The sequence below is a fragment of the Aotus nancymaae genome, unplaced genomic scaffold (assembly GCF_030222135.1).
Source record: "Aotus nancymaae isolate 86718 unplaced genomic scaffold, 86718_ANA_hifiasm-v0.15.2.pri h1tg000057l, whole genome shotgun sequence".
NCBI lineage: Eukaryota > Metazoa > Chordata > Mammalia > Primates > Aotidae > Aotus > Aotus nancymaae.
This window is the reverse complement of record NW_026988471.1, coordinates 69,908,395-69,934,565: the sequence shown is the minus strand read 5'-3', so window position 1 is coordinate 69,934,565 and position 26,171 is coordinate 69,908,395. Positions and strand designations below refer to the sequence as shown.

Below are 26,171 nucleotides of genomic sequence, written 5' to 3'. Positions count from 1 at the left end.
GTCCTGGACTTGTTCACCCCTCCTTAGGGAACCTGCTGGTCCTGGCTCCGGGAGGTCACCATATTGATGCTCAACTTAGTGTGGACACCATGTCAGCATAGCGCACGACGGTCCAGAAGTTCAAGCGATCCTCCCGCCTCGGCCTCCAGAGTAGCTGGGACAACAGGCTCAGCTTCCGCGCTGGGTTTTTGGTTTTGTTTTGTTTTGTTTTTAGTATGGAGAATAGTTTAACGAACTCCATGTACTCATCACCCCAGCTCCCAGCTTCAACAATTATCTTTTCCTTTCATTTACGTTTCTTTTGCCACTCTCGTTTTCAACGAAGATAAATTCGTCTCACTTACTTTTTATTTTGATTTAGTGGGCTTTTAACATAAAAAAACAGATGCTCCCGTCAGAGCAAGACATAACAACCTTCGAATCTTCCGCAGCGCCGGGAGTCGAGGGGGAGGTCGGGGCGTGGAGAAAGGAACCGAGAGAGGGAAAGGGATAAAGCGCGCGGCCCCCGCACCTCGGAGCCGGCGGAGGGCGGAGGGCGGCGCAGAAGCGGCTGGTTGGGGTGGCGAGGGAGGGGAGACCCGGGCGCCGAGGGCAGGGTCCCGGCCGGTGTCGGCGAGCCGGGCTAGAGCGCAGTGTCGGGCGCGGGGTCCTGAAGCGCCCCCTCGCGGGAGTAGAACTCGTCGATCACCGCCTGCGGGATGCGCTTCAGCATCTCCTTGGGGAAGATGCGCAGCAGCTTCCAGCCCAGGTCCAGCGACTCGAACACCGAGCGGTTCTCGTAGGGGCCTAGGGACAGAGCGGGAGGGAGGGTTAGGAATGTGTGTGGGGCAGGAGGAGGGTGACGAGGTTGCTGGCTCCAGGCCAGCGACGCGCCTTACCCTGGTTGATGAAGTTCTTCTCAAACTTCTGCAGGAATTCCAGGTAGAGCAGGTCCTCGGAGGTGAGCGCCTCCTCCCCAACCACTGCCTTCATGGCCTGCACGTCCTTCCCGATGGCATAGCAGGCGTACTGGGGAAGGGACAAGGCGTCGGTGGTCGCTGCGGGCTCACCATGGGAGTCCAATAGCCCCCAACCTGGCTATGCTGGGACCCCGTTTGGGGAGGAATTTAGCCAGGAGAAAAGCTTGTCCTTCAGATGGGGCTCAGACCTTCAGCTTCTGAAACTAGAGGACCCACCAGCCCCTTGGCCCTCTCCTCTTTACCAGCTGGTTGGAGACATCTCCATGGTCCTTTCTTGTCATGCCCTCCCCAATGGCCGACTTCATCAGCCGAGACAGCGAAGGGAGCACGTTGATGGGAGGGTAGATCTGAGGGAGCAGAAAAAGGGAGTGGTGGAGAGCAGCACTCAAGCTTTCCTCTGACTGTCCCAGCACTGCTCTCAGGAGAAGCTCCCCATTTATCCTACATTCCAGGGGTCAACAGCCACACCCAGCCTCTCCCATCTCCCACAGATTCTAGGGCTTGGGCACGCGGATATCTTACATGTGGCCCTAGACAGAACAGTGGAGGGGGTAGATGACATGGCATTAGTTAATAAAAGGCTCAATATTTCAAAACTTTTGATAATGTAGGCAAAAACTAGTTTGAAGCTTAATGGTTAATGGCTGCAAAGAAAAAAACCTGCCAAACAAAGAGAAAAAAGTCATAGGGGTTGCCTTTAACCTACACATAGGACGGATGTGTGTCAGTTGTTTTCTGCCCACCAAAGCAAATAACTGGAAAGGGAAGGGAAATGGCATTAACTTAGTATTTACTAGCTGCTAGATGCTTTCTATACGCCAACTTATTTTTATCCTCCCTAATGCATCTGGGTGATACATTTTATTATTCCCATTTTATGGATGAGGAAACCTAGGATCCAAGAGATGTAATTGTCTTCTCAAGATCCCAGAGCCAGGTAAACCAAATTCTGCTCAGGCCTGTCTTCTTTCTGTGAACCATGCAGCCTTCCCTATGGCTGTCTCCTTTTGGGGTTCGTTTTAGCTGGGCCCTCCTAATTCATGCCTGGGGGCAGTGGAACATCTACTCCTCAGTGTTTCTCTGGTCAGAGCAGGAAATGGGTAGGGAGAGGGTAGTTCATACCTGTCTGTTATGAAGCTGTCTGTCCACGTAGATCTGTCCCTCTGTGATGAAGCCTGTCAAGTCTGGGATGGGGTGGGTGATATCTACAAGAAAACACACTGGTGTCAGTGTGCGTGGGGCCCAGGTCTCCAATCACTCAGGGCACTTGAGTTCTGTGTCCCTCGTGGGAGTGATAGGGGCATGTGGGAGGCATGGATGGTGAAGGAAAGGGCAGTGGCTATCTCGATGGAGGAAGAGCACTGCTGCACATCTGTGCCAAGCAACATGGGCCCTTTAAGGTCTAGTTGGAAAAGGGAGGGCAGGGGAGCTCTGGAGCGTTGTGGGCTGTGAGGAGGCTACCGTCGTTGGGCATGGTGAGGATGGGGATCTGCGTGATGGATCCGCCCCGACCCTCCACACGGCCCGCCCGCTCGTAGATGGTGGCCAGGTCTGTGTACATATATCCAGGAAAGCCTCGGCGCCCAGGCACCTCCTCTCTAGCAGCAGAGACCTGCAATATCCGTGGGCATTGGGGTAAGAAGTGGGGCTAGAGGCTGAAGCTAGGAAGGGTGGGTGGGAGAAAAGGAGTAGGGAGCAGGGGAGGAATGGCCAGGCTGAGACTAAGCCCTGGAACTCATGGGAGTGGGGCAGGCCTGGATGGACCAGCTTCCCTGTATTTGCAGGATGACCCCCTGGGTGTCAGGCTTAGGGAGGGTTAGGGAGGAATCTGATACCCCTTGCCATCCAGCTCACCTCCCGCAAGGCCTCTGCATAGGAACTCATGTCCGTCAGTATGACCAGCACATGCTTCTCACACTGGTAGGCGAGGAATTCAGCAGTGGTGAGTGCCAGGCGCGGGGTGATGATCCGCTCAATCCTGGAGGTGAAGCCAGGTGTTTAGGGAGCCTGGAGGCCTGGGCTAATGCTCCGCACAGCCTGGGGGCTGCGTGCAAGGTGAACTGGGAAGCTGGTGTTGTGCATGGGGGCATAGGAATGGAGAAGATGAGCCCCTGCCCCCATCCTCTAGGCCAGGGCAATTGTTCCTGGGAGGTGGCAGACTCCAACACACGCCTTGCCCACTGTCCAAGGTAGGAAAGGGGCCAGAGGCTGAGGCCAGGAGGCAAGATGCGGGGGAAAAGCCAGGCAGGGCTAGGAGTGTCTGAAGATGAGAGTGACTTTTTGTCCCCCGTGGGCTGAAGGTGAAGGACTCAGGCATATCACCCTGTAGATGAGTTGGGGGCACCTGCTTTAGCTTTGTCTTACCCTAGGGGACCCACACTTGGGGCAGCTGGAGCACTCTCACTCCATGTCCTCTGGATGGTTTTGTCCCTCTTGCTGCTCCTCCCACTATCCCTTTCACTGCTCCAAGCACACTTAATGTGTCTGTCCCTCTGCTTGCCAGCCCTACAAACCCTTCCCATATGGAGGGCTCCTGAACACCCTACCTCAGCTTCAGACCCTCTCAGTTCCCAGCTCTGGAGTTGTGGCTCTTCCCCTTGGGGATGTCACCAAAGCCTCCAGAATTCTGTTATTTACTATCTGGAGTACCCTCCAGAAGTACAGTTTATAGAATTGTATTCATCCACCTGACCCCCAGATTTAAACTCTCATTTTTTATACTTTAAAAATAGCAGTGTTTCTAAACAAATGTTTAGGGAAATGATTTCCTTGGGGTGACTTTGTGGATGACTTTGTGGATGTGACATGGAGATGAAAAGCCCTGAGTTGGGATGGGGGCTGGACATGGGTTGGAACAGCAGAGGGCACAGACAGCAGGCAGAGTCATGGTCTGGCGCCCTCTGTCTGTGGGTTTTCCCTAGCCCCTCCCAGGCCTCAGTTTCCCCATCTACACAATGAGGTTGTTGTCTCAGCTCTGGCCCATGGCTGTAGCTCTGGGATGCCCAGGAGCCCTGGTACTCTAGGTCTTGGAAGAGAACAGGGTCTTCCCACCTGAGGGCAGTTTGGGCATCAGGGAGAGCTCACGTGGGGTCATTGGCCAAGTTCAGGAAGAGGCAGACATTCCCCATGGTTCCATTCTGCTCAAAGTCCGACTTGAAGAATCTGGCTGTCTCCATGTTCACCTGGACACACAGCAGGGTGGGCTGGAGGTGGGGCCCTGTGGCCTGAGGGCAGGGCCTGGACCCTCCCATCTGTCCTCAGGAAAGCCTGTGGACTGAACAGCTACCAGTTGCAGTGGGTGAAGGCATCATGGCCATGGGGTGACCCTGGGGCTTGAAAGGGCAGGCGCTGGGTTTGCTGCCCTCGTCCTGGTAGGGCCTCGTCAGATGCCCCCAGAGAGGCTGAGACTTCTTCAAGTCCAGCTCTGCTCAGTGCCATCCCCACCCTCTCCTGTCGCCAGCTGCTGCTCTGCCTGCCTCCCTGGCCTCCCAGGCCTCCCCTTCCTGAAGCTATCTTTTCTTCCCAAATCCCCTGGCTTCCCCTCCTTCGGGCCACCCAGGACCCATCTTACCACTGTGATTGCCTTTGGGACACCCTAAGGGACACATGGTCCTGGTCACTGCTCCCATCCTCACCCCTCTTGACTGGCCTGGACTCTGATGGCTTCCCCATCAGATCAGGCCATGGCGGGGCTGAGGGAGACAGGCTGCTTGCTCACAGCCTCCAGAACTTGCCAGTCTGCTAAGTCTCCTCACCCCCATGGCTGCAAAGACGATGGCGAAGTTGTCGTCATGGTAATCCAGCACAGCCTTGGATTTCTTCACCAGCCCCGCCTGGCGACAGATCTGAGCGGCAATCTAGGGCAGAGTGGATTGGGTGGGAGGACGTCAGAGCTGGAGCCGGAGCCAACACCCACCCCACTGAGCACCACTGACCTATGGCCTTTGGTGGGAGGGATCCAAGCCCAGAGAGGTGAAGGGGCTGCTCCTGGTGCTACAGTCTTTCTTGGGGTGGGGGTGGGGGCTATTGTGTGGCTGCTAGTGGGCTGGGGGTGCCTGACATGAGAGGCAGGACAGAGTAACAGTTCCAAAGAGCACCTGCCTCCGCACGGGTCTGGGTGGCTTGGCATAGGTCAGCCCCATACCTCTCCACAGCCTCTGGGGGCTATCTGAGCACAGAGTTGCCCTGGGCCTGCAGTGTGTGGGCCTCCCAGACACCATGCCCAGAGCCAGGAAGGAGGGGTTGCAGCAGGGTGGGGCACTTATGCCCTCTGATCACTCAGACCATTTTGAGTGGTCAGGATGCTGGGTGGCTGCAGGAGCATCTAGAGACCTTGTCACACCTGCTGCTCTGAGAGGAAGTGGCTGTTCTCTGTTGGTGGTTGGAGAGAAGCAGGAGTGTGTGAGTAAAGATGAGTGCAAGGACAGTGGTCGGGGCTGGGAGTGCCCCAAGCAGGACTTTCTATTCTGGGAGCTCCCCATGGCTCCCTCACTTGGGGCAGCTTGAAGACTGGACATAGAGGAAATGTCTTGAAGCCCCAAGTCCCTGAACTGCCTGGGGACAGCTGCCAGTTTGGATGCTGGTGACCCCAGCCCGACCAGACCCCTGCCTGCTTGGCATACGAGCCATCCTCACTGGCCTAGCAGCCCCAGCCTCTTCTCTGTCCCTCCCCCAGCCATGCCTGCTGGCTCTGCAGGCCTCACCTCATTGTGGGGGAGCCCAGCTGCTGAGAAGATGGGGATCTTCTGGCCGCGGGCAATGCTGTTCATAACATCAATGGGAGAAATGCCTGTTTGAATCATCTCCTCAGGGTAGATACGGGAGTGTGGATTGATGGGCTGGCCTGGAAGAGGGTAATCACAGAGCCATGCTCAGGGGTTCAAACCCTTCCCCACCCTCTCCACCCTGCCCCAGACTCCAGAGCAGCACCGTTTGACAGAACTCTCTGCGATGATAGAAACGTGCTCTGGCTGTGCTGCCTGACGTAGCCCTAGACACAAGTGACTACTGAGCACGTGAAATGTGGCTCTGAAATGGATTTCCTTCTATTTGGATTAGTTTAAATTTAAATAGCCACAGGCCCAGTGCTACCTTAGACAGTGTTGCCCTTGTGCTTTGGAAGTGGCAGGCAGGCAGAAACTCAGGCTGAGGCTCCAGGGCCTGAGGGAGCAGAGCCCTCACGGTACCAGTACCTCCAGGTACTGGTGCGGGGATCGGAGGGCCTGCGGGTGTCTCAGCCTCCTGTCTGAGCAGATGAGTCTTCTGTGCTCTGCCACGGACTTTCTGTGTGGCCTAAGGCAAGCCACGGGCCCCATGGGCCTCCAGTGTGTCCTCAGTAAACAGGTGGGATAGGGTTTGAGGACTCGGGAAGATGCCCACTTGAATGGACGAGAGCTGGCAGAGCACCACAGCTCACTCTCAGGATCGTGGACAGAAGCCAAAGGCAGGAGCATTATGGCCTTGGGGCAGGTGCGGAACACTGCCCAGTGATGATGGCATTTTACAGGGGATGGACATGGAGTGCTGGCAGCAGAGTTGAGGCTCAGTGGAAGATCAGATCTGGGGATAGAGAGGACTTTGCTGCTCTCCCATCACATCTGATCTGCCTGAGTCTGGGCAGAACTTCCAAGGGTGGGGAAGGTGTTAGGGCTGGGTCCTGAAGCCATCCAGAGCCTCCAGTCACTCACCATTGATATCCAGAAAGTCCTCCGCCATGACCACTGGCCCCTTGTCAATGGGCTTGCCGGAGCCATTGAAAACCCGACCTGAGGGTGGGTGAGAAGTGTTGGAGGGTGCTCAGGCTGCCCTGTGTCCCTCACTGCTGCCTACCCTCCACGAGACCACCAGCTTCCACCCACTCTGCAAAGGGGTGCCCCGTGTCCCCCTCCCCCACAGCTCACAGGTAACCCAGAGAGCCAGCTACAGTGACTGTTCCCGTGGGAGTCTTCCTTCCTCTCCTGGAAACCTTTATAGGCAAGGCCTTGGCCCAGGACAATGACTAATTGGGGATTCCAGGACTGGAGACAGGAGAGGGCCAGGCCAGGTACGGCAGGTCTTGGGAAAGAATTAGGAGATACTCAAGGCTTAGTAGTCCCTTTCAGTCTGGCTCCAAATAGCTGGCTACCTAGTGTCTCTAGTTTATTGAACCTACCTTCCTCATTTATTGAATACCTGTATGTCAGACCCTGAACTGGGGTCAGGGATCAGAGAGAAGACATACCCCAGACCTCAAAGAGCATACCAGGGAGACAGGCATGTGAATGGGAAATGACAGTGTAGTGGGCTGAGGGCTTGGTCAGAGAAGCCGGGCCGGGAGGGCAAAGGAGTAACCCCACCCGTGCCCCTCCCCGTCCCTCACCCAGCATGTCCTCCGACACTGGCGTTCGTAGGATGTCCCCTGTAAATTCGCAGGTGGTCTTCCTGGCATCTATCCCTGATGTTCCTTCAAACACCTGAATGGGAAGAAGAGAGTGTTTCTCCACTTAGGGGCTTGCTGGAGGGAATGGGGCTACCCATTTTGGGCATGTTTTGTGCTCTCAGGGAAATGGACCATTCCCAGCCTTCAGAGTTTGTAAGACAGTGTGGGAACTTTATGGATTCATTCATTGATTTAACTAGCCAGTATCCCATTGATCCCACTCACCTGAACAACTGCCTTGGTGCCAGCCACCTCAAGCACCTGCCCGCTCCTCTGAGTCCCATCTGGGAGGGTGAAGTGGACGATCTCTGCATACTGGGCGAACTGGCAGGAGGGGAGAGCAGCTACGTGGCAGTGAGACCAGAGGCAAAGTCCCTTCTCCTCCCGCGGTCCTCCCTGGCCCAGTATCAAGCTGCTCTCTCCCCTCTTGTGCCCAGACACTTGTGGAAATGAATGTGAACATTTGAATTCTGTTTGGGAGGCAGTTGCACCCACTTTAGAGTTGCAAGACCAGGTTAGAATTGAAACTCTGAAGTTTAGTAGCTGCCTGACTGTGTGGAAGTTACTTTATGATTTCAGTAACTCATTAAATAGGTACGTCATTAAATAATGAGCTTCAGTTTCCTCATCTTTAAAATGGGAATAATAATAATAATGCCTACTTCCCATAGCTGCTGCAGGGAGAAAGTGAGATAACATAAGCAGGTGTATTAGCATGGTGCCTGGCACTTTGCAAAAGCTCAATAAAGATGTAGTAATGATTGGGCTGCCTCAGCTCCTGGACAACATAACTGTTTCTGCCCCTCTGGACTACGGGTAAACACACTGGCAAAGTACTTCCCTCTGCTGACACCAGGAGAGACTCTCTGCTTCCAGGTGTTCTTTAGTACCAGTGGCGTGGGACTGGAATTGACTCAAGTAGTCCTTCCAGGGATCAGGAATTTTAAAAATCAGGGTAATAGCCAGCATATGTACAGAACTCTTTGGTTGGGTGTGGTGGCTCAGGCCTGTAATCCCAATACTTTGAGAGGCTGAGGTGGGCAGATCACTTGAGGTCAGGAGTTCGAGACCAGCCTGGCCAACATGGTGAAACTCCGTTTCTACTAAAAACACAAAATTAGCCAGGTGTGGTAGTGGGTGCCTGTAATCCCAGCTACTTGGGAAGCTGAGGCAGGAGAATCACTTGAACCCGGGAGGTGGAGGTTGCAGCAAGCTGAGATTGAGCCACTGCACTGGGTGACAGAGTGAGACCTTTTCTCAACAAAAAACAAACAAACAAACACTACAGGAAACATGATATTCAATATGATGCATAAAACATTCCCTTTACAATTAGGAGCAAAACAAGAATGCCTGCTATTCTCATTCTATTCAGCCTTGTACTGGAGGAATTAGCTAAACTAATAAAATAAAATGAATAACAATGAGAAGGAAACAACTACCAAATAGAAAGCCCCCCAATTCCCAAATCCAACAAAGATAGTACCCAAAGGAAAACTATAGATCAATTTCTCTTATTCATATACAGAAACAAATTACTACTCTAATCAAGCAGTGTATTAAATAAACATGTATGACCAAGTAGGCTTTAATCCAAGAATGCAAGACTAGAGCAATCAACATTAGGGAATTTGTCAACATTTGATGACAAAATTCATAATAATAGAGAGTTCATCAACATAGATTAAAAGAAAAACCCTGTAAGATTATGTAAATAGAAGCCAAAAGGCTTTTGATAAAATTCAGCATCTGTTCCTTTTTCTTTTTCTTTTTTTTTTTTGAGAGAGAGTCTTGCTCTGTCCCCCAGGTTGGAGTGCAATGGTGACATCTCGGCTCACTGCAACCTCTGCCTCCCGGGTTCAAGAAATTCTCCTGCCTCAGCCTCCCAAGTAGCTGGGATTACAGGCATTCACCACCATGCCCAGCTAATTTTTTTGTATTTTTAGTAGAGACGGGGTTTCATCATGTTGGCCAGGCTGGTCTTGAACTCCTGACCTCAGGTGATCTACCCGCTTCGGCCTCCCAAAATGCTGGGATTACAGGCATGAGCTACTGTGCCTGGTCAAGCATCTGTTTCTAATACAATTCTATATAAAACAGAAACGGAAGGCAACTACTTGAACACTAAACTATTAACCAAAACCAACAGCAACAGCCTTGTAAATGGTAAAATGCTAAAGTTATTTTCATTTCCAATAACATAAAAATCAGTAACAGACAGAGATACCTGTATTACAATTGTTACCTAATATTGTTTTGGAAGTTTTTGTTTATACAGAAAGACCAAAAAAAGAAAAAAGAAAATTAAACATAAACAGAGAATGTTCTATTTTTTTTAAAGGTGGTGATGGGAGGTGACTGTATTCTTCACAAATGTCAAAGAAAGGTTGTGGGAAAATGTTCTTGATAATAGGAAGCTAGTCAGACATGACAATTAAATGCAATACCTGACCCCAGGCTGGATCCTATACTGGAGTGGAAAAAAAAATGCTATATTCCAATTTATCAGCTTACCTGAGGCTGAGGACGGAGCTTATCTGATAAACTGGAATATGGATGGTAGATTCAAGCATTGTATCAGCATAAATTTCAGAAGTTGATAGCCCTACTGTGGTTATATAAAATAATATCTTAATTTTAGGAAATACAAACTGAAGTACTTGAGCATGACATACCCTCAAAAGATTCAGGAAGGCTGGGTATGGTGGCTCACATCTGTAATCCCTGCACTTTGGGAGGCAGAGGTGGGAGGATTACCTGATGTCAGAAGTTCAAGACCAGCCTGATCAAAATGGTGAAACCCCACCTCTACTAAAAATACAAAAATTAGCTGGGTATGGTAGAGGGCACCTGTAATCCCAGCTATTCAGGAGGCTGAGACAGGAGAATTGCTTGAACTTGGGAGGTGGAGTTTGCAGTGAGTCAGGATTGCACCACTGCACTCCAGCCTGGGCAACAAGAGTGAAGCTCTGTCTCAAAAAAAAAAAAAAAAAGATTCAGGAAAAAATTGTACATACACAGTAACACTTGCAAATTTTCATAAAATTGAAATAGTTTTAAAATAAAAAGTAAAGTAAAAGTATGCTGATGGAAAAAGAGACATAGTTCCCTTTATTTGCAGATTATATTATACATCTAGAAAAACTCGAGAGGCTCTGGTTTAGAAAAATGTTTTAGAATGAATAACATAATTTGGCTGTTTATAAGATAAATATATAAAAATCATTCTCCCCTGATTTTTTTTTTCCATTTTAGTAGTAACCAGTTAGAAGAGGCAATGGAGAAAACCATCCTACCCACAATAGGGCCAAAACTCATAACGTAGCTAGAAATAAATATAACAGGAAAGGTACAAGAAAAAACCAAAATCTTATGGGATAGCATAAAACAAGTCCTAAACAAATGAAGAACATTTTTGTCTTCCAAGACAGAATGACTTACTAGTCTAAAAACACAAATCCTTTTTAAAAGTATATAAATTTAATCCATCCCTAATGAATTATTGTTTATTTTTAAATTTAATAAAGTGATTAAAGTTCACATAAATGAGAATAGCCAAAATAGCTATGAAAAAGATCAGAGATAGAGGACTTGCCTTAACAGATATTAAAACCTGCTATAAAGCTACTGAAGTCAAACAATAAATTGATATGAGGTAGACAGATCAGTAAAAAAGACAAGTCCAGAAAAAGATCCCAAATTTTACAGGACTATTATAGAACAAATGTTGTATGTTAATTAATTTGCAGGGGGAAAGAATATATAGAACATAAGAGGGTATCCTGTTAAAAGATAACCACATCATAAACCCAAATACATTCCATGCATGTAAAAAATTTTAAAAAGCCAAAACAATTTTTTAAAAATGCTGGAAGAGCTTTTCTTCTTTCCTGTCTATCTGAATAATCCCATTAAAAGACAGATGATCAATGTCTTTAAGCAAGACAAGAAATTCAGTAGCTTTAAACAAAAAATATGTGATCATATGAATATTTCAAACTTCGGTATGGCAGAGATACCATAAGTGAAACAATGAGGCAAAAGATAGCCTGTGAACAATAAACAATACCCCCCGTATGCCTAACTTGCTTCGTAGGAAGATTTTCACTGAGGAAGCAAAATCGAAATGGTAAACGTATGGACAGATACTCAGCTTTCCTAGTTATCAGAGAAATGTAAATAAAATTAGCAAGACAGTACTAGTTTTCATCTAGGCAAAATTACAGAGAGAGAACATATTCAGGACCAGCAAGGATGTGGGGAAGTGGGTCATCTCACACCTGGTTGGTGGAAATGTGAATTACCACAACCCTTCTGGGCAAGCCATCTTGTTCCAGTATCAAACTGTCAATATCTATTTTGAAATAAAAAAGTATTTGAACCAGCAGTTCCACTTCTGGGACTCTATCCTATAACCACAAAAGCGTCCATTTAAAAGGGATGCAATATTGTTGTACTAAATGGCAAAACCTGGGAACACACGAATGTCTATCAAAAATGTACGATTGAGCAAGTTACAGTACATCAATACTATTGCCCGCTGTGCCAGTATCCAAAAGAATGCGTCACTCACACGGAGAGCATCTTGGCTCTCAAGGGACTGACCCCAAGGTCAACCTCTAACATATTTGCCTATGTTTGAGTGTATCCAGCAAGATCTTTTGGGGCTGAGAATAAAGTGATTAGGGGCAGATAGTTAACTTTATGTGTCTTTTTTCTTTCACTAGTTACAAGGAGCATGTATTATTTTTGCAATTAAAATATAATACATTTTTTAGGACATGTTACAGCACAGTGCTGGTGATGATCATTATCATTACTATCGTTATATCACCTTCTGGCCACAAACTAGTGACCTTAAGGGCTTGAGGGGAAGGGCGGAGTGTCCAATTTTCCAGCAAGGCGTGACCAAGGCAGGGCCCACTGCGCCAGGGAACCCCTACTGGTCGAACTTGAGACTAGAAGGTTTGCAGCTCTGACAGTCACACGGAAGGAAGCTCTAGCTTGGGTCCCTCCTTGTCCTGTGAAGAGGATGCCAGGAAGGTGCCCCTGTGGTTCCCCAAACCACCCTTCAGCCTGGCGGAGTGGGGGCCTCAGCAGGAGGCCGGCCCGGGAGGGAGGCTCTGAGGCGGGAGGAGTTGCGAATGCCCAGGCGTTTTGGGTTCTCAACCACAAGAGGGAGCCCAGGAGCACGGACAACGAGCACCCGGAAACGCGGGGAACGCACGTCCCAGCTCGTTTTCCTCTCCCATCTGCTGACCTGTGTCTCCATTCGAAACCGGCCCTACCTTATTGTCTGTCACCTCCCTGGAGGTGACGGAAGGCTGTTTTAACCTCAGGGGAAAAGTTGCTGTACAGAGCGCAGGCCAGAGTGTGCTCCAAAGAACTCAGGCGGTGGAGTGATTAAAAGTGATCATTTTCATGTGGGCTGATGTGGGTGAGGGCAGGAGGGTGGCGGGAGAGGATAGTGGAGAGGATAGAGGTGCGTTGTGTGTCCCTGAAGGATACCTTAAGGGCTTGAGGGGAGGGGCGGAGGGCCCAATTTCTCAGCAACGTGTGAGCAGGGTAGGGGTGTGAGCTATTAGAAAATGAACTTCAAATAGCAAAGATTATGTTCAGATCTGGGGAAGAGCCATCAGGTCTTCACGCCCAGGCATGGAGGGTGTAGTGCTGGAACCTTTAGGAAGAGCTGCAGGCTCTAAGTGTGTGCTGGCTGTTTGTTGTTCCTGTGGGTGGTGGGGTCTCATGACCAGTTAGGGCAGTGGGTGCCAGGGAGAATTCCGGTGGGATAGCGAGTCCAGGAGCTTGTATCCTAAGGGGCCCTATTTCCCAACCGCATACTGAGCAGGCCTGAGCCTATCAGCTCTCACTGTCAGTTACTAGGAGGGCTGCAGGGAGAGGGGACGATTCCGTGCAATGTAACCCCGTGCTGGAGAGTCAACCCAGCTCTCAACCGGCACGTGGCCAGGCACAGGGGAGCTGCTGCATGCCCACGGAGGACTGGAAGTTCTTAGCAAGCCTTTCGGGATTTGTGCACAGGAGTGCTGCCTCTAAGGTCCCTCCTGCCGACAATGGCCAGGGCAGTGTGGGAACGCCTCTTTGGAAATTGTCTTCAGAGCTGATGCAGACTCTTTTGAAAGTAGCCACAGGCATTGGGGATCGAGTCTGGTGGTTAAGGTGAGTGCTTACTCTAATTCTCACACAGGGACCAACTTGAGTCACAAACTACAGAAGTCCGAAGATTTTCCAGAACAGAGGTTCTCCGTGTGGTCTCCATACCAGCAGCATCACCTAGAAACTTGATAGAAATGTGCATTCTTGCGCCTCCTACCGCAACCATGCTGAATCAGAGCTCTGGGGTGGGGCCCAGCAATCTTCCTGTTAACGCAGAAGATTCCACCCCTCCTCTGCCTCCCCGATATTCTGATGCTTGTTCAAATTCTACAAATCAGAGTTGGCCTTTTCTGGATCACAAAGCCTGGAAAATCAGACGAAACTGTAGGAACTCCTACCAGAAAAATGCACAGGCACATTCATACATACCTTCAAAGGGCTGCACACAATTTCAAGGGCCTAATTCCCGGAGCTAAGAGCCTCTGATCTACACAAAATTCTTCCCTCAAATGTTCTTACGTTTGAGGACCCAAGCAAGAAGAGTAATTGCCTGTGTGATTCAATGTGGACAGAAGGTGGCGCAGTAGAAACAGAATTGTAACATTTGCCAAACTCTGGAACAGGGAAACAGGTATGGGGCAGTGGAGAGGGATGCGGAGAGGTGCCTCCACCACCCAGTTATTTTTCCCTGCCAAAGCTACAGATGCATCCGATAGTCGAAGAACCACAGGTCTGGGGACCTAGTTCTGGTTTCCTAGGTCTGCCTCATTTTACAGTAGAGAAAGTGGACACCTGTGTAGGTTCTGACTCCATGACTCACTGGGTCCCATGGAGAATGGCAGGTCTGGTGGAGAGTGTGGTGGGGGCGGGGAGGGGGTGGGAGGTGGCACCAACTGTTTAATCAGGCTTAATAGCATTTCTGCATTCCAGGCAGAAATATTGCTGGCTATTCTCAAGGGAGAATAATACTACATTTTTCTGATGTGACCCTCACAATAACCGTATTATTATTCGATAGATGAGGAAACTGGGATTTACAATTCTAGATCGCTGGTTCTCTAACTTAAGCATCAGTTCACCTGGAAGAATTGTGAGGACAGACTTCTGGGCCCTATCCCCAGAGCTTCTGATTCTGTCAATCTGAGGTGGAGCTGAGAATTCTAACAAGTTCACCCAGAAATTCTAACAAGTTCCTGGGTGGTGCAGATGCTGTTGATCTAGGGTTGCCAGGTAGCTAGTAGAAAAGAGTGGGATGGAGCTGGGATTAAAATAAAAACCCCAGTGTGCCACACTTAACTACTCAGCCACACTTCCTCCTGGGGCATCCCTTACACTAGTGGGCCAAGCAGTAGCATCCAGATGAACTCAGAATGTGTTTGCTAGCAACAAATGGGTCTAATTGTTTTTTTTTTTTTTTTTTTTTGAGATGGGGTCTTGCTCTGTCGCCCAGGCTGGAGTGCAGTGGTGTGATCTTGGCTTACTGCAACCTCCGCCTCCCAGTTATAGCGATTCTTCTGCCTCAGCCTACTGAGTAGCTGGGGCTACAGGTGCCTGCCACCACACCTGGCTAATTTTTGTATTTTTAGTAGAAACGAGGTTTCACCTTCTTGGCCAGGCTGGTCTCAAACTCCTGACCTCAGGTAATCTGTCCGCCTCGGCCTTCCAAAGTGCTAAGGATTACAGGCGTGTGCCACTGTGCCCAGCCAGGTCTGATTTCTTTAACATAGTTGGCTTAGGTTTCGACAGGTCCACAGCTAGTCATGCTAACACTTATTTATTCATACATTTATCTCATCAATGTACTCACCTTTCCTTTGGGCAAGCATGCTGAGCACCTACTGTAGCCTACATGTTCAGTAAAAATGCCGTGTTGGGCTTCTGGAGCTAAAGATGAACCAAACACATTTCATGGCCAATAACAGGGCACGGCGTGTGTGGGGAAGGGCAGGGAGGAGATACATGGCCAGATCTTGACCAAATGCCTCAATGGATGCCACTAATAAGATGACAAAAAGTAGAGAAGAGGGAGAGGCATCCAGGCGAAGGTGACCTCTCAACCCTGGGGATGAGTCAGAGGGAGGGAATAGGGGGAAGGGTAGTCTAGGAGGCAGAGGGAAAAGTCTGTGCACAAAATAAAAGCTAGCCAGGAGCAATAAGTTCTAGTGTTCTAAACCACTATAGGATGACTGTAGTTAACAAATATGTATATAGCTTCAAATAGCTAGAAAGAGGATACTGAATATTCCCAACACAAAGAAAGGATGCTGGAGATGAAGAATATGCTAATTACCCTGACTTACCACTATGCCTTGTGTGTATCAAAACATCACTGTGTACCCCAGGAATATGTACAATTATTGTGTGTCCATTGTAAAATGCACAGACACAAGTCTTTGTCATTCCTTTCCACATACTCTATCCTCTCATTCAACTGATTGTGAGAAGGGTCCTTTGCCCGGAACCTATCTCAGAGTCTACAGAGAGAACTCTGGAGTTCTGTGATCTTGGATGGGAAAATTGCATTTCTATATTCATTAACCTTTACAGAAATTTAGTGTTTCCTTTAGTTCTGCAGGTAAGGAACAAACCACAGTAGACTAGCAGTTCCACAGTACCTGGGACTTTGTCACCGTCAGAAATCACAGATTTCACATTACAATGTTGCAGCTTTCTCAAAACAGTATTTGTGCTCATCACTACTTTAAAATTACGGCAGTGAAACTGGAGGTGAGAGCTCATTATTTAATTTGTTAATAAACATACTTTACTGATCACATTTTTAAAAAATTATATGCAAATGCCCAGAGATCTCAAATGGCAGCGCCATGCAGACACTGCTTGGGTTTCCAAACAAGGAAGGGAGAGTAATGAGGGTGAGCGGACAGGCTTGCAGCCACCCTCATAGGAAAGGCCTGTAAGCTGAGGGCACTGCGGAGCCCTAGGTGAATTTGATGCAAGGGTCAGGTCTGAAGGGCTGGAGGATGGAGAGAGTATAGGAGGGCCATCGTCATAACAAGGTAGCAGTGGAGTGGCAGGGAGCTACAGACGTGGGCACTAGCAAGTGTCAGGTCTGGGACAAGAGGGGTCAAAAGGGCACCCAGACTTCCAGTTTGCTCAGCTAGGGGTTGGGGTGGGAAACTGAGGGATTGGGGCTGGTTGGTGGAGGGAGGATAAGAGAGTGATCTTGTTACCTTTGCAGGGCTCTTTATAGCTCAAGAATTCCCAACCTCAGGACTCAAGATACTATCAGTGTCTGCCAGTTTCCCAGGGGATACAAAATAGCCCACAGCCCACTTACCTTCTGTGGGACCCACTTCACTTCCCACCCGTGTTGCTGAGACTGAGATATTCCAAAGGCCTTTGGAAGCCATCAAGATCCCTAGAAATTTTGGTTGGCATTGACTTGCCACCTCCTCCTCTTCTCCTTTAAAAGAAGATCCTGAGAGAGTCATGGGTGGGGAGAGTCTACCCTTGAGTTGGTTGGGTACAACTGTGCCTTCCTCTGTGGAGGTTAGGTATGCCCATGCTACTGATGGGGAAACGGAGGCAGGACAGCTCGTTTGGGGTAGACGCAGGTTTCCCAAGGGTGAGGGCTGGGCCTCCATGGGGTTTTTATGTTTTCACTGAAAAGGCAGGGAAGAGAAAGCTTGGATGGCTGGGAATACAGCTAGGGAAGGAGAGTGGGAGTGGGTGCCTGGACAGAGAGAACAGAGCAGGCCTTGGGGGCCATCAAGGGAAAGGGTAATTGAGAAGAAATCCTGTGGGGCAGGGGAGGGGAGCCCTGGGATTTGGCCTTAGTGCCAGGGAGGCAGCGGGAGAGTCTTACCTTGACCTGGTCCAGCACCACCAGGGGCCCGTTCACACTGCACACAGTCCTGTAGGCTGGAGGAGGGGTGGGGGTGAGTAGGGGTCTCACCCCAAATACCCTGCTCACACACACAGAGGCATCCTCTGCCTTCCCTTCCTCTTCACACCCCACCTCCTTCTCAGCCTGGGCCATCAGGGTCATTAGCTGTGACAGGGCCAGCCACCATTGCTGTAAGGGTCATGCCCCTGCCCGCAGGGCCCCCGCTGCTCGGACACCTGCAGGAGGTTGGGGGAGGGCCGGGCAGAGGGCAGAGGCCTCCTGAGAGTCTGCCCCCACCACACAGAGGCCTCTCATCCCCAAGGCTGCTTCCTCTCTGGCTTCCACCCCCACCTCACCCACTCCCTCCTCTCTCACTCCAAGCATTTTCCAAAAGCTTCTGGCCCCCAGCTGTGGCCGAAAAGTGCCCTCCTCTGCCCTCACCAGGACGGCATTTCCCTCCATTCACCCCACACTGATTGAGCACTCTGTGTGTATGTGTGTGTGTGTGCGTAGGGGGTGCAGGTGTCAGTGAGAAAAACCAAACAGGGTCTCTGCTCTCATCACAAGGTTCCTGGACTCCCCAAGCTCACTGGGTGCTCAGCGTGGGAGGGGAGGGAGCGAAAAGACAGGGGAAGGAGGAGGGAAATGCCTGCAGATGTGGCCGCAGAGACCCACACATGGGAAATGAGCTCAGCTTGCAGGGGGAATTGGGTTAGATGTCAAGAAATGCTTCCTAACTCCCATAGAAGAAGCTGGGGACTGGCAGGCAGGAAGCCTGGGTTTGGTTCTGCTAGGGGCTGCCTGAGAGACCTGGGACAGTCCCTTGCCCATAGTCCTGGGATACCAGTGCCCTTCTCTGGGGTTCTTGGGAGGCACCAGTGAGAGACTCCTGAGATGAAGGCACTTGGCAAGGTGGGCAGGGGGTCTGTGAGGCCGCTGGGTCAGCCACAGGCTGGCGGGACACAGAGGGGAGAGTGGCCCAACCCCTCTTTCACAGGCGAGGAAAATGGGGCCCAGAACTGTGAGCAGCCTTGCCCAGGGCCACACAGCACGTTTGTGGCCAAGCTGGGGATGGGACCCCACCTTGCGCTTCTTGAGGGACCACACTGGCTCTCAGCTCACTTGCCCTCCTGCTTTGGGCAAGCCTGGCCCTGAGCCACCCCATGTCAAAGAAAAATCAAAAGTCTCTCCCCATTCCAGTCTGGATATCTGCAATCAAACTTCTTATTTTTGTCTGATCTAAGCTCTTTTCACCAAGACTTGGACTAGGAAGACCACTGGGCACTGTGATTCTTGCATAGATCTTTACAAGGATCCTCCAAACATAAGGACCATTTGGAAAACTCCAGGCCTCAAGGACTAACAAAGACAAGTTCAGCTTGTGCTTTGCCACAGCAGGGGACCTCCCTCAGCCCTGCCTTCAAACCTACCTATAGACCTGCCCCGCCTGCACCTGAGCCACCCTCTTCTTCCTTCCTATTCCCACAAAGGAGGTGTCCCTGCTTCCTTCATAGCTGGTCCCTCCCCTGCACCAGGAACCAGGCCCAGAGATGACTCCATGGAATAAAGGATCAGAGCCTCCCTTTCGCTCTCTCTCTCTCATCTTCCCATCAAGTTCTGATGTTTCCAGTCCTAAAGAACCCTTGCTTAGTCCCAGTCCTTCTCCAGCTCTGACCCTCACAAGCATGGCCCCCCACTCACTGCTGGCTTTCCTTCCCCACCTTCCACCCTCTCTTTGGCCCTCTCCACTCTGGCTTCAGTGGCCTCCGATGGCTACACCCAGAGCCTGGGCGCACTGCCCTCTGGAAGCTCCCCTCTGGGGCCGCCCGTTGGCCTCTGAAAACTCACACTTTTCACTCTCAGACCTTCGGGTGCTGGAAGACCTCAAGGCTCCGCCTGGCTCTTCACTTCTCCCTCTCCTTTCCTTCAAGATCTGCTTTCCTCCTTCCCTCCTGGCTTCCTTTCTTCAAGCATATCTACTGCATGGATGCCTTCTATGTACTAAGCCAGGCAAGTGAAAGTGACAAATGAAAATGTGAAGTGCCTACAAGTTAAAAGAAGGATACAGAGCAACTAATATAATTACAAACTGCAGTGGGTGCTCCTAAGGGAAAGATCAGGATGGGTGAACGAGAGTGGGAGGGAAGACCAGGCTGTGTGCGCTTGGAGGAAGCATCTTAGGGGAAGGCCATTTGAGCTGAGCCTTCAGGGTCAAGGGGTGCCATCCCCCAGAAATCTGGGGAAAGGGCACCTCTGGCAGAGGCGAGAAAGAACTCATCCAGAGCCTTCAGGGAACAGAAAGGAGGGCAGTGGGCTGGTGTGCACAGGCTCCCTTCGGTATAGGAAGACCTGTCACCTCCAGGAGAGCAGGACATCATCTGTGGTGCTCATCACTGTGTCGCACTTCTTGGAACAGTGCCGGGGATGTGGTACATACTCAGGAAATATTTCGATGGGTGCAATGTCTCAAGCCTGTAATACCAGCACTTTGGGAGGCTGAAGTGGGTGGAGCCCAGGAGTTCGAGATCAGCCTGGGCAATATGTCTCTACAAAAAAATTAAAAAATTAGCTGGGCATGGGGCATGGTGAAACATGCCTGTGGTCCCAGCTACTCAGGAAGCTGAGGTGGTCCCAGCTACTTAGGAGGCCTGAGCCCAGGGAGGTTGAGGCTACGGTGAGCTCTGATCGCAGTGTTATTGCACTGCAGCCTGGGTGACAGAGTAAGACCCTGTCTCAAAAAAAAAAAAAAAAAAAAAAAAAAAAAGAAAAAGAAATCTTTGTGGGATGGATTAGGAAAGGCATTAACTGACCCCATCTGCTCCTTCCCATACTTCCCACATCAGAAGTGTTGTGGGCCCCTTCCCGATCTTTCCAAGCCTCCAAACCAAATGAGAGTCCCATTGACCAGCCTGAAGGGTTGCACCCCTAGCACCAGCCATACTTCCTGAGAAGACAGAGAGAAGAGAGGAGAAAGAGGATATACCAGGCTAAGGTGCTGGTAGGCACAGGAAGACCCCCATCAATGAGAAAGGGCAGGAGACAGAGGCTGGGGCACTACCCTTCCCACCAATAAAAAACCTCCAGACGGTCACAGCACTCCCGCACCCACAGGGTGTTTGGATGAGATTGTCTGAATTGCTGGTGGATTGTGCAAGCAGGAGGATGTGGGGCAGGCAGGGGAGACCCTCATTTTTATAAGCCCCAGGGAGAGCTGGCATGTTGCATGCTATACCTGCCAAAGGGCTGAGCCGGGGGGCGGGGTGGGGTGGGGCAGGGGAAGAAAGCAGTGAGGAAAAGATGCAGGGTGGGTGGGCTGGGTAGGGAGGTGGGGGTGTGGGAGGGGATGGGGCCCAAGGACCAGAAAAGTCCAGGGAATCATTTCCAATTCCACCGCCTCCGGAGACAAGTCTTTCAACTTCCTCCCTTCCTTCACAGCTGCTCCCCACTTCACAGCCCCTGTCATGTAGAATCCCCATTAACCCTGACATCCAGCAACTCCACCTGGGAGGGGGGGCAGCAGCGGAGCTGTGATGGGGGACAGAGGATTAGGGGATCCACACAGCCCTTCTGCAGGAGGAGGGGCTGGGCTGGAAGGGGCCTAGAGACAGCTGCAAAGTGCATGCCGCAGGCCCTCTGGGAGTCAGATGCATTCCCCGGCCAGGCCACTTGGGTGACCTGGGTGAGATGTCGAAGCTCAGCATCTTAGCACATCAGCCTCCGCTGTGAGTTGCCTTCCCGGCTTCTCGCAGCCTCCAGGCCTGACTCTGGGTGAACACATCGCTTCATGGGCTGGACCCTTCATTGCAGATAATCCACGTAGGCAGCTATTTGTGTTCAGCACTGGACTATGTGCAACCTACAAGGCCTTGCCCTTGACTGACTACTGCAGCCCACTGGCCCTTCTCCCTCTGCTGCACCACAGTACTGTAGACTGGGACCCTACAGGGATTATGTCTCTCCCCTCAGATGTCTCAGAGCTCTGCCTCTCCCGTTAGGACAAACTGATCTTTTCTTATAGGCTGTTTGGTTTGGACACTAGTCAAAGTGGGGGCTGAGCAACATGGGTGTCCTTGACTGCAAGCCAGGCCTTTTGTTTGTACGCCAACACCCCAACCTCCATGTGTCTCTTGCATGGAGTGGCAAACTGAGACCCAGAAAGTGGGCTGGTTTCTCCTAGGACACACCAGAGTTCAGAAGGGTATCCTGCGTCGCTCAGTGATTATGGCCACTCTGCCACCCTGGGAGGGTCGCCTAGACCCTGGAGATGGAATCGGGTGCAGTGCCACAGGCAGAGGGCTGGATCAGAAGACTCAAGGGGCGCTCCTTCCTTCAGCCTTCCAGAGACTTTGCAGACACTCCCTCCAGCTGCCCGGCCCACCCCCTCTCCATTGTCCTAGCTGACACTTTGGGTTGCGCTCCGGGCTTCTGGCTGGTGGAGCGCCTCCCTGCCCCCACCTCCCTACCGCCTTTTCTGTCAAAGGCTCAGCGGGGCTCCCGCGCGGTCCACTAATTAGCGCTGGCCCAGCCACACCTGCAGCGTCCTGGGAGCGGGCTGAGACAGGCGCCCATGCGTGAGGCCGGGGTGGGGGCAAGCCTGGGGCAGCAGGTCCCGCACCTCCTCCCTGTTCCCGCTGGAGGGATTAGGGGAGGGAGGGCTGGGTCTGGAAACTGAGGGCTCTTCAGCCCAAGACTCTGCTGGTTGGGACTCTCTCCGTGTAACTCCTTCCCCTTTCAGTTGAGGAAACCGAGGTGGGGCGGCAAAGCCAGTGGTTTGGCACTCAAGCCCCTGGGGGATCTTCCGGGATCTGACCTGGCCTCATCCCTCCAACCAGGCTGCCAGCTTGTCCTTTCTGATCTTTGCTCCTGCTGGGCACCTCTACCTCCCAAGCCCAACATCTGCCCAAACAGACAAAGCTCCAGGGAGCCAAGGGCCCTGGGGAACAACTCTAACTCCACGGGAGGCACACGGGACCCTTCTTTCCCAAGGTGAATGTTGCCAGGGTCAGCTCCCCATTCTGCTTCCACCCTTTCTGGTGCCTCTTCTTTTCCGGCCAATCCTCTATCAGCCACTGCAGTGAAATCACTCTTAAAGTCTCAGGCCTCTTAACCCATCTCCCCAGGTAAGGGAATGCCTAAGTCACCTGGACTCACCCAACCCATGGCCCAGCCAGCCGTGGGGTCTCCTTACCCTTAGGCTCCCCAGCTTTTCTCCTGGGCTCTGTCTTTACCCAGAGTTCTCCTGTCTGCAAGTGCTTGGAGACCCAGAGTAGGAGGCCAGGCTGGGGAGGAGACAGACAGAGAGGGGCAGAGCAGCCCTGCTGCCAGTGTACTGAGGGTGCAGCCCTGGATCTCCAAACACTTCCAGCCCTGCGCCTGTCCACAGCCTCCAAGGAGAAAACCCCCAGCACCTGAGGAGGAAGCGGGGGCGGGGGATTGGGAGACACTGTGGGTAAAGGGGTACACCGAGGAATCCAAGCCTGCCCCTGGGGGTGGGAGGGCATCTGGGTTGGGCTGAGGCTGGCCTGATGCATCCTGTGAGGACACTTGATGGGCAGCAGAAATAAAGGTGCTGGCAGGGAGCAGAGCCTGGATGGGCTCCCCTGCACTGACCTTTGCTCTGGGTCTGCTGTTGAGTTGTTGGGATGAACTCATTCTCCTGGGTGGAGGCCATATGGAGCCAGCATCATGGGAGGCATGCAAACATGGGGTGAGGGGGCGCTGCCACCCCTGGGTTCCAGTCTGGGTCAGAACCTCCAGGGCATGTTGACTATAAATAAGGAGCTGGCTGGGAAGGAGCTGGCTGGAGGTGGCTCCAGGCTTGGGCCATCCTGCCCAGAGGAGTGTGGGGTTAGGTGATATCTACAGGGTCCCTGGGTGTCAGGAGGTGGGGGCACTTTCTAGGAAGAAGGAAAGCAGAGCATGAAGGTGGAGATCCCACACCACACTCAAGACCTGGCAGCTCCCTGGTGGCCACAGGGAGCGGGGCTCATCGCGACAGACCGGCAAGAGTCAGATATCCCAGCTCACGGCTCCAGACCTGGGCTCTGGAACCAAGGGGCCAGTGGCTGCGTATTTTTGGGCCTTGGTGGCCCTAGCCTTGGCCTAGGGAGAATGTGGACCTCCTATCCTCCCTCCACCTCCATGGGGCAGGGCCTACAGGCTTCCTTGAGAAATCTGACCCACCGCATTCTCACCATTTCTCCTTAGCTGGAATGTGCTCCACCCTCAGCACCCGCCTCAGGCCTCAGGAGGTGCTCTGCACCCCAAGGCTCTCCTCCCATGCGCCCCTGGGCCCCTTTGCTCTGATCTCACCCCTCAGCTGCCCTCTGAGTCCACCCCACCTCCTCTTCTGGCCTAAATAGCAACAGAGGGACAGAGGGAGGGGGGTGACTGTGTCAGGCTCACTTCCCCTCACGCCACACTCCCTGTTAGGAGTTGCTGGCTCTGCTTAGCTGTGGCTGGCCAAGCTGGTTTACTCCAGTGAGCAAGGCAGCCTGAGAATTCACTAGGCCAGGAAGAGTGACCTTGGACAAGGAGATGCAGGGGTTTCCTTTGGTCCTCTGGACCTCGCCCCAGACATCTGGGCCACCCTTGCAAGACAGGCACAGGACGCACATGTAGGCCCTCCCCTCTGAAATTGACCAGCGTACATCCCTGCTCCTGTGGACACTTACATGCCCCACACCTGGACACTCACCATTATCCCCACTGTACACACACTCGTCATACTCAGATATGTGATGCTGCCGGCACACATACACACGTGCTCGCTCCATGAGCGCACATGCACACACGCACATCACACCTAAGCATACGCGTGCGCGCGCGCACACACACACACATCTTTACCTTGAGTGCATAAGCATGCACAATCACACGTTTCCTCACCCCACGTGAAGGTGGAAGCACCCCCTAGACACCTGTTCCTACCTGCTCATGCACAGACGCCCTTCCCAGAACACATACACGCATGCACCCATTGACGTGACACACACAGGGGCACCTATTACGCTGAGAGCGCTCACACTCTACACTGTCACACATGCCACTCCAAGTACACTTAATCACATCCCCCCTCACGCTGAGTGCTTGGGTGCACACTCCTCACACACGCACATTTACACAAGAGCAAGTGAACAACACACAGCACTCTCAGGGGTAACTGGGAGCTGTCTCTGGACTTGGGTGTTATGCAGGATCGGGCTGATGAACAGCTACTCCCCAGCGCTCTCCTCTGGGGTAGCCTGGGCTGACGACTTGCATCCCTTAACCTGCAGAGGTGGCCCCACTGCATCACTCTGCTGGACAGAGAGCTCTCCGGGTCTCCCCAGGTCTCTGGTCCCCCCTCTTTTTCTGAGGTAAGAAGCAGGGCCCAGGAACCGGCAGCCCACTCCAGCTCCCCACCCTGACCTCACCCACCATGGGGGAGGGGCTACTCACTGACGCGGGGGTGGGTGATGTAGTTTCGGGTGACCGCCTGCATGTGCTCTCGGGCTGTGCCTAGTTTGAAGCCACTGCCAGGTAGCTCCCCAGGCCTGCTGTCTATCTCCATGGCCATGGTGCAGTGCCCGGCTGGGAGCCCAGTGCCTGAGCCTGCTGCTGGTGGCAGCTCTGAGACTTCAGGCCCAGCTGGAGCTGGATAGAGCCGTCCAGCCTTCCCCTGCGGCCACTCCTCCCCTCTCCCCTTCCCCTCCCTCCCCTCCTCCCCTAGGTTGACAGTAAACAAGGAAGCCTGGGGCTCTGGCTCCCAAGCCTTCACCAAACCACACCGAGCTGTGCAAGCAGGTCTGGGAGGGGCCCCAGAGGATATGGAGGGAGAAGGGCAGAGGGGAGGGCTGGCTTTTTCCTGCTTCGGTGCTAGGCGGCAACCCCAAACTGTGTGAATTCAATTCCTCCCCCTAGATCTTCAGGTGCTGTCAACATTCCCACACCCACCCCTCACCATGGCTCTTCCCGGTCTCTCCACACCCAACTTCTGGCAGCCTGCCCTCTCTTCACTGTTCTCACAACCTGATCTCACCGTTCACTCCTTGCCCTGGCTATACCTGGATACTTCTTACCCCCCACAATTCCATTGTCATCTTTTTGAACGTCTGTAGAGAATTATTTCCTGGTCAGCTTCAGTGCCACCTCCTACAGGAAGCCTTTTCTGGATTCTCCAGCACACTAGATTCACTATACGTCTAGTCTCTTTCCTGTGTCATGCCCTTTAGGAGAGCCCTCTCTTGTCCCTGCCACTGGGCTGTGAGCCCCAAAAACTAGGCCTCTGTCTCCACCCACAGACCTGGGTCTCTGGAAGCCTGTCTCATACTGTTGAGAGTTATTGAGAACGAGGGCTAGTCTTTCTGCATCTGATCGTAGAACCACTTCTTACCTCACATTCACCTCTGGGTTCTATACAGCAAGACTGCCCTGACCTTTCCAGCCCAGGGCAGAAAGTAAAATGGAGGTCCCTGTATTGTATAACTAAATACTTGGAGTTATCGATGAAGCTTTGTGCACAGCCTGGCCTGGGTGCCACCGAGGATCTCACCTCTGCTTCACAGGAACTCTCTTCGTGTCACGAAACCAAAAGAGTCATGCTTTCTCCTGGCAAGTGGAGTGTGGTACGGGTCCGCTGGGCAAGGCACGGTGGACCCTGGGTGGTAGCTGGACCTGCCCAACCCGAGGTCTTCCCATCACCCCCATGCCTCATTCTAGACTACGGATTACCTGCATTTCTAAGCTCCTCCCAAACCATACCACTGAGCAGAGGGAAGGGCGGAAGTGCATTTGTCTAGGGCTTACCGTTCCCAAGCACCTGATTCAGGTGACTCAGGGCAGCCAATTTGAA

At 52.0% G+C, this 26,171-nt stretch overlaps 1 protein-coding gene across 1 annotated transcript; it reads right to left on the bottom strand.

Annotated features, from left to right (window-relative positions):
* Window positions 1-102: 102 nt before the first annotated feature.
* Window positions 103-25,001, bottom strand: ATP6V1B1 (ATPase H+ transporting V1 subunit B1). Its single transcript, XM_012475667.3, has 14 exons — window positions 24,779-25,001; window positions 17,318-17,373; window positions 7,603-7,701; window positions 7,318-7,411; window positions 6,647-6,724; window positions 5,663-5,802; window positions 4,715-4,816; window positions 4,044-4,141; window positions 2,814-2,937; window positions 2,421-2,571; window positions 2,082-2,164; window positions 1,202-1,306; window positions 879-1,008; window positions 103-786 (listed from the first exon to the last, which is right to left on the bottom strand). The coding sequence occupies exons 1-14, from the start codon at window positions 24,894-24,896 to the stop codon at window positions 623-625; spliced, it is 1,542 nt and encodes a 513-aa protein (XP_012331090.1). The 5' UTR covers window positions 24,897-25,001; the 3' UTR covers window positions 103-622.
* Between the last annotated feature and the right edge of the window lie 1,170 nt (window positions 25,002-26,171).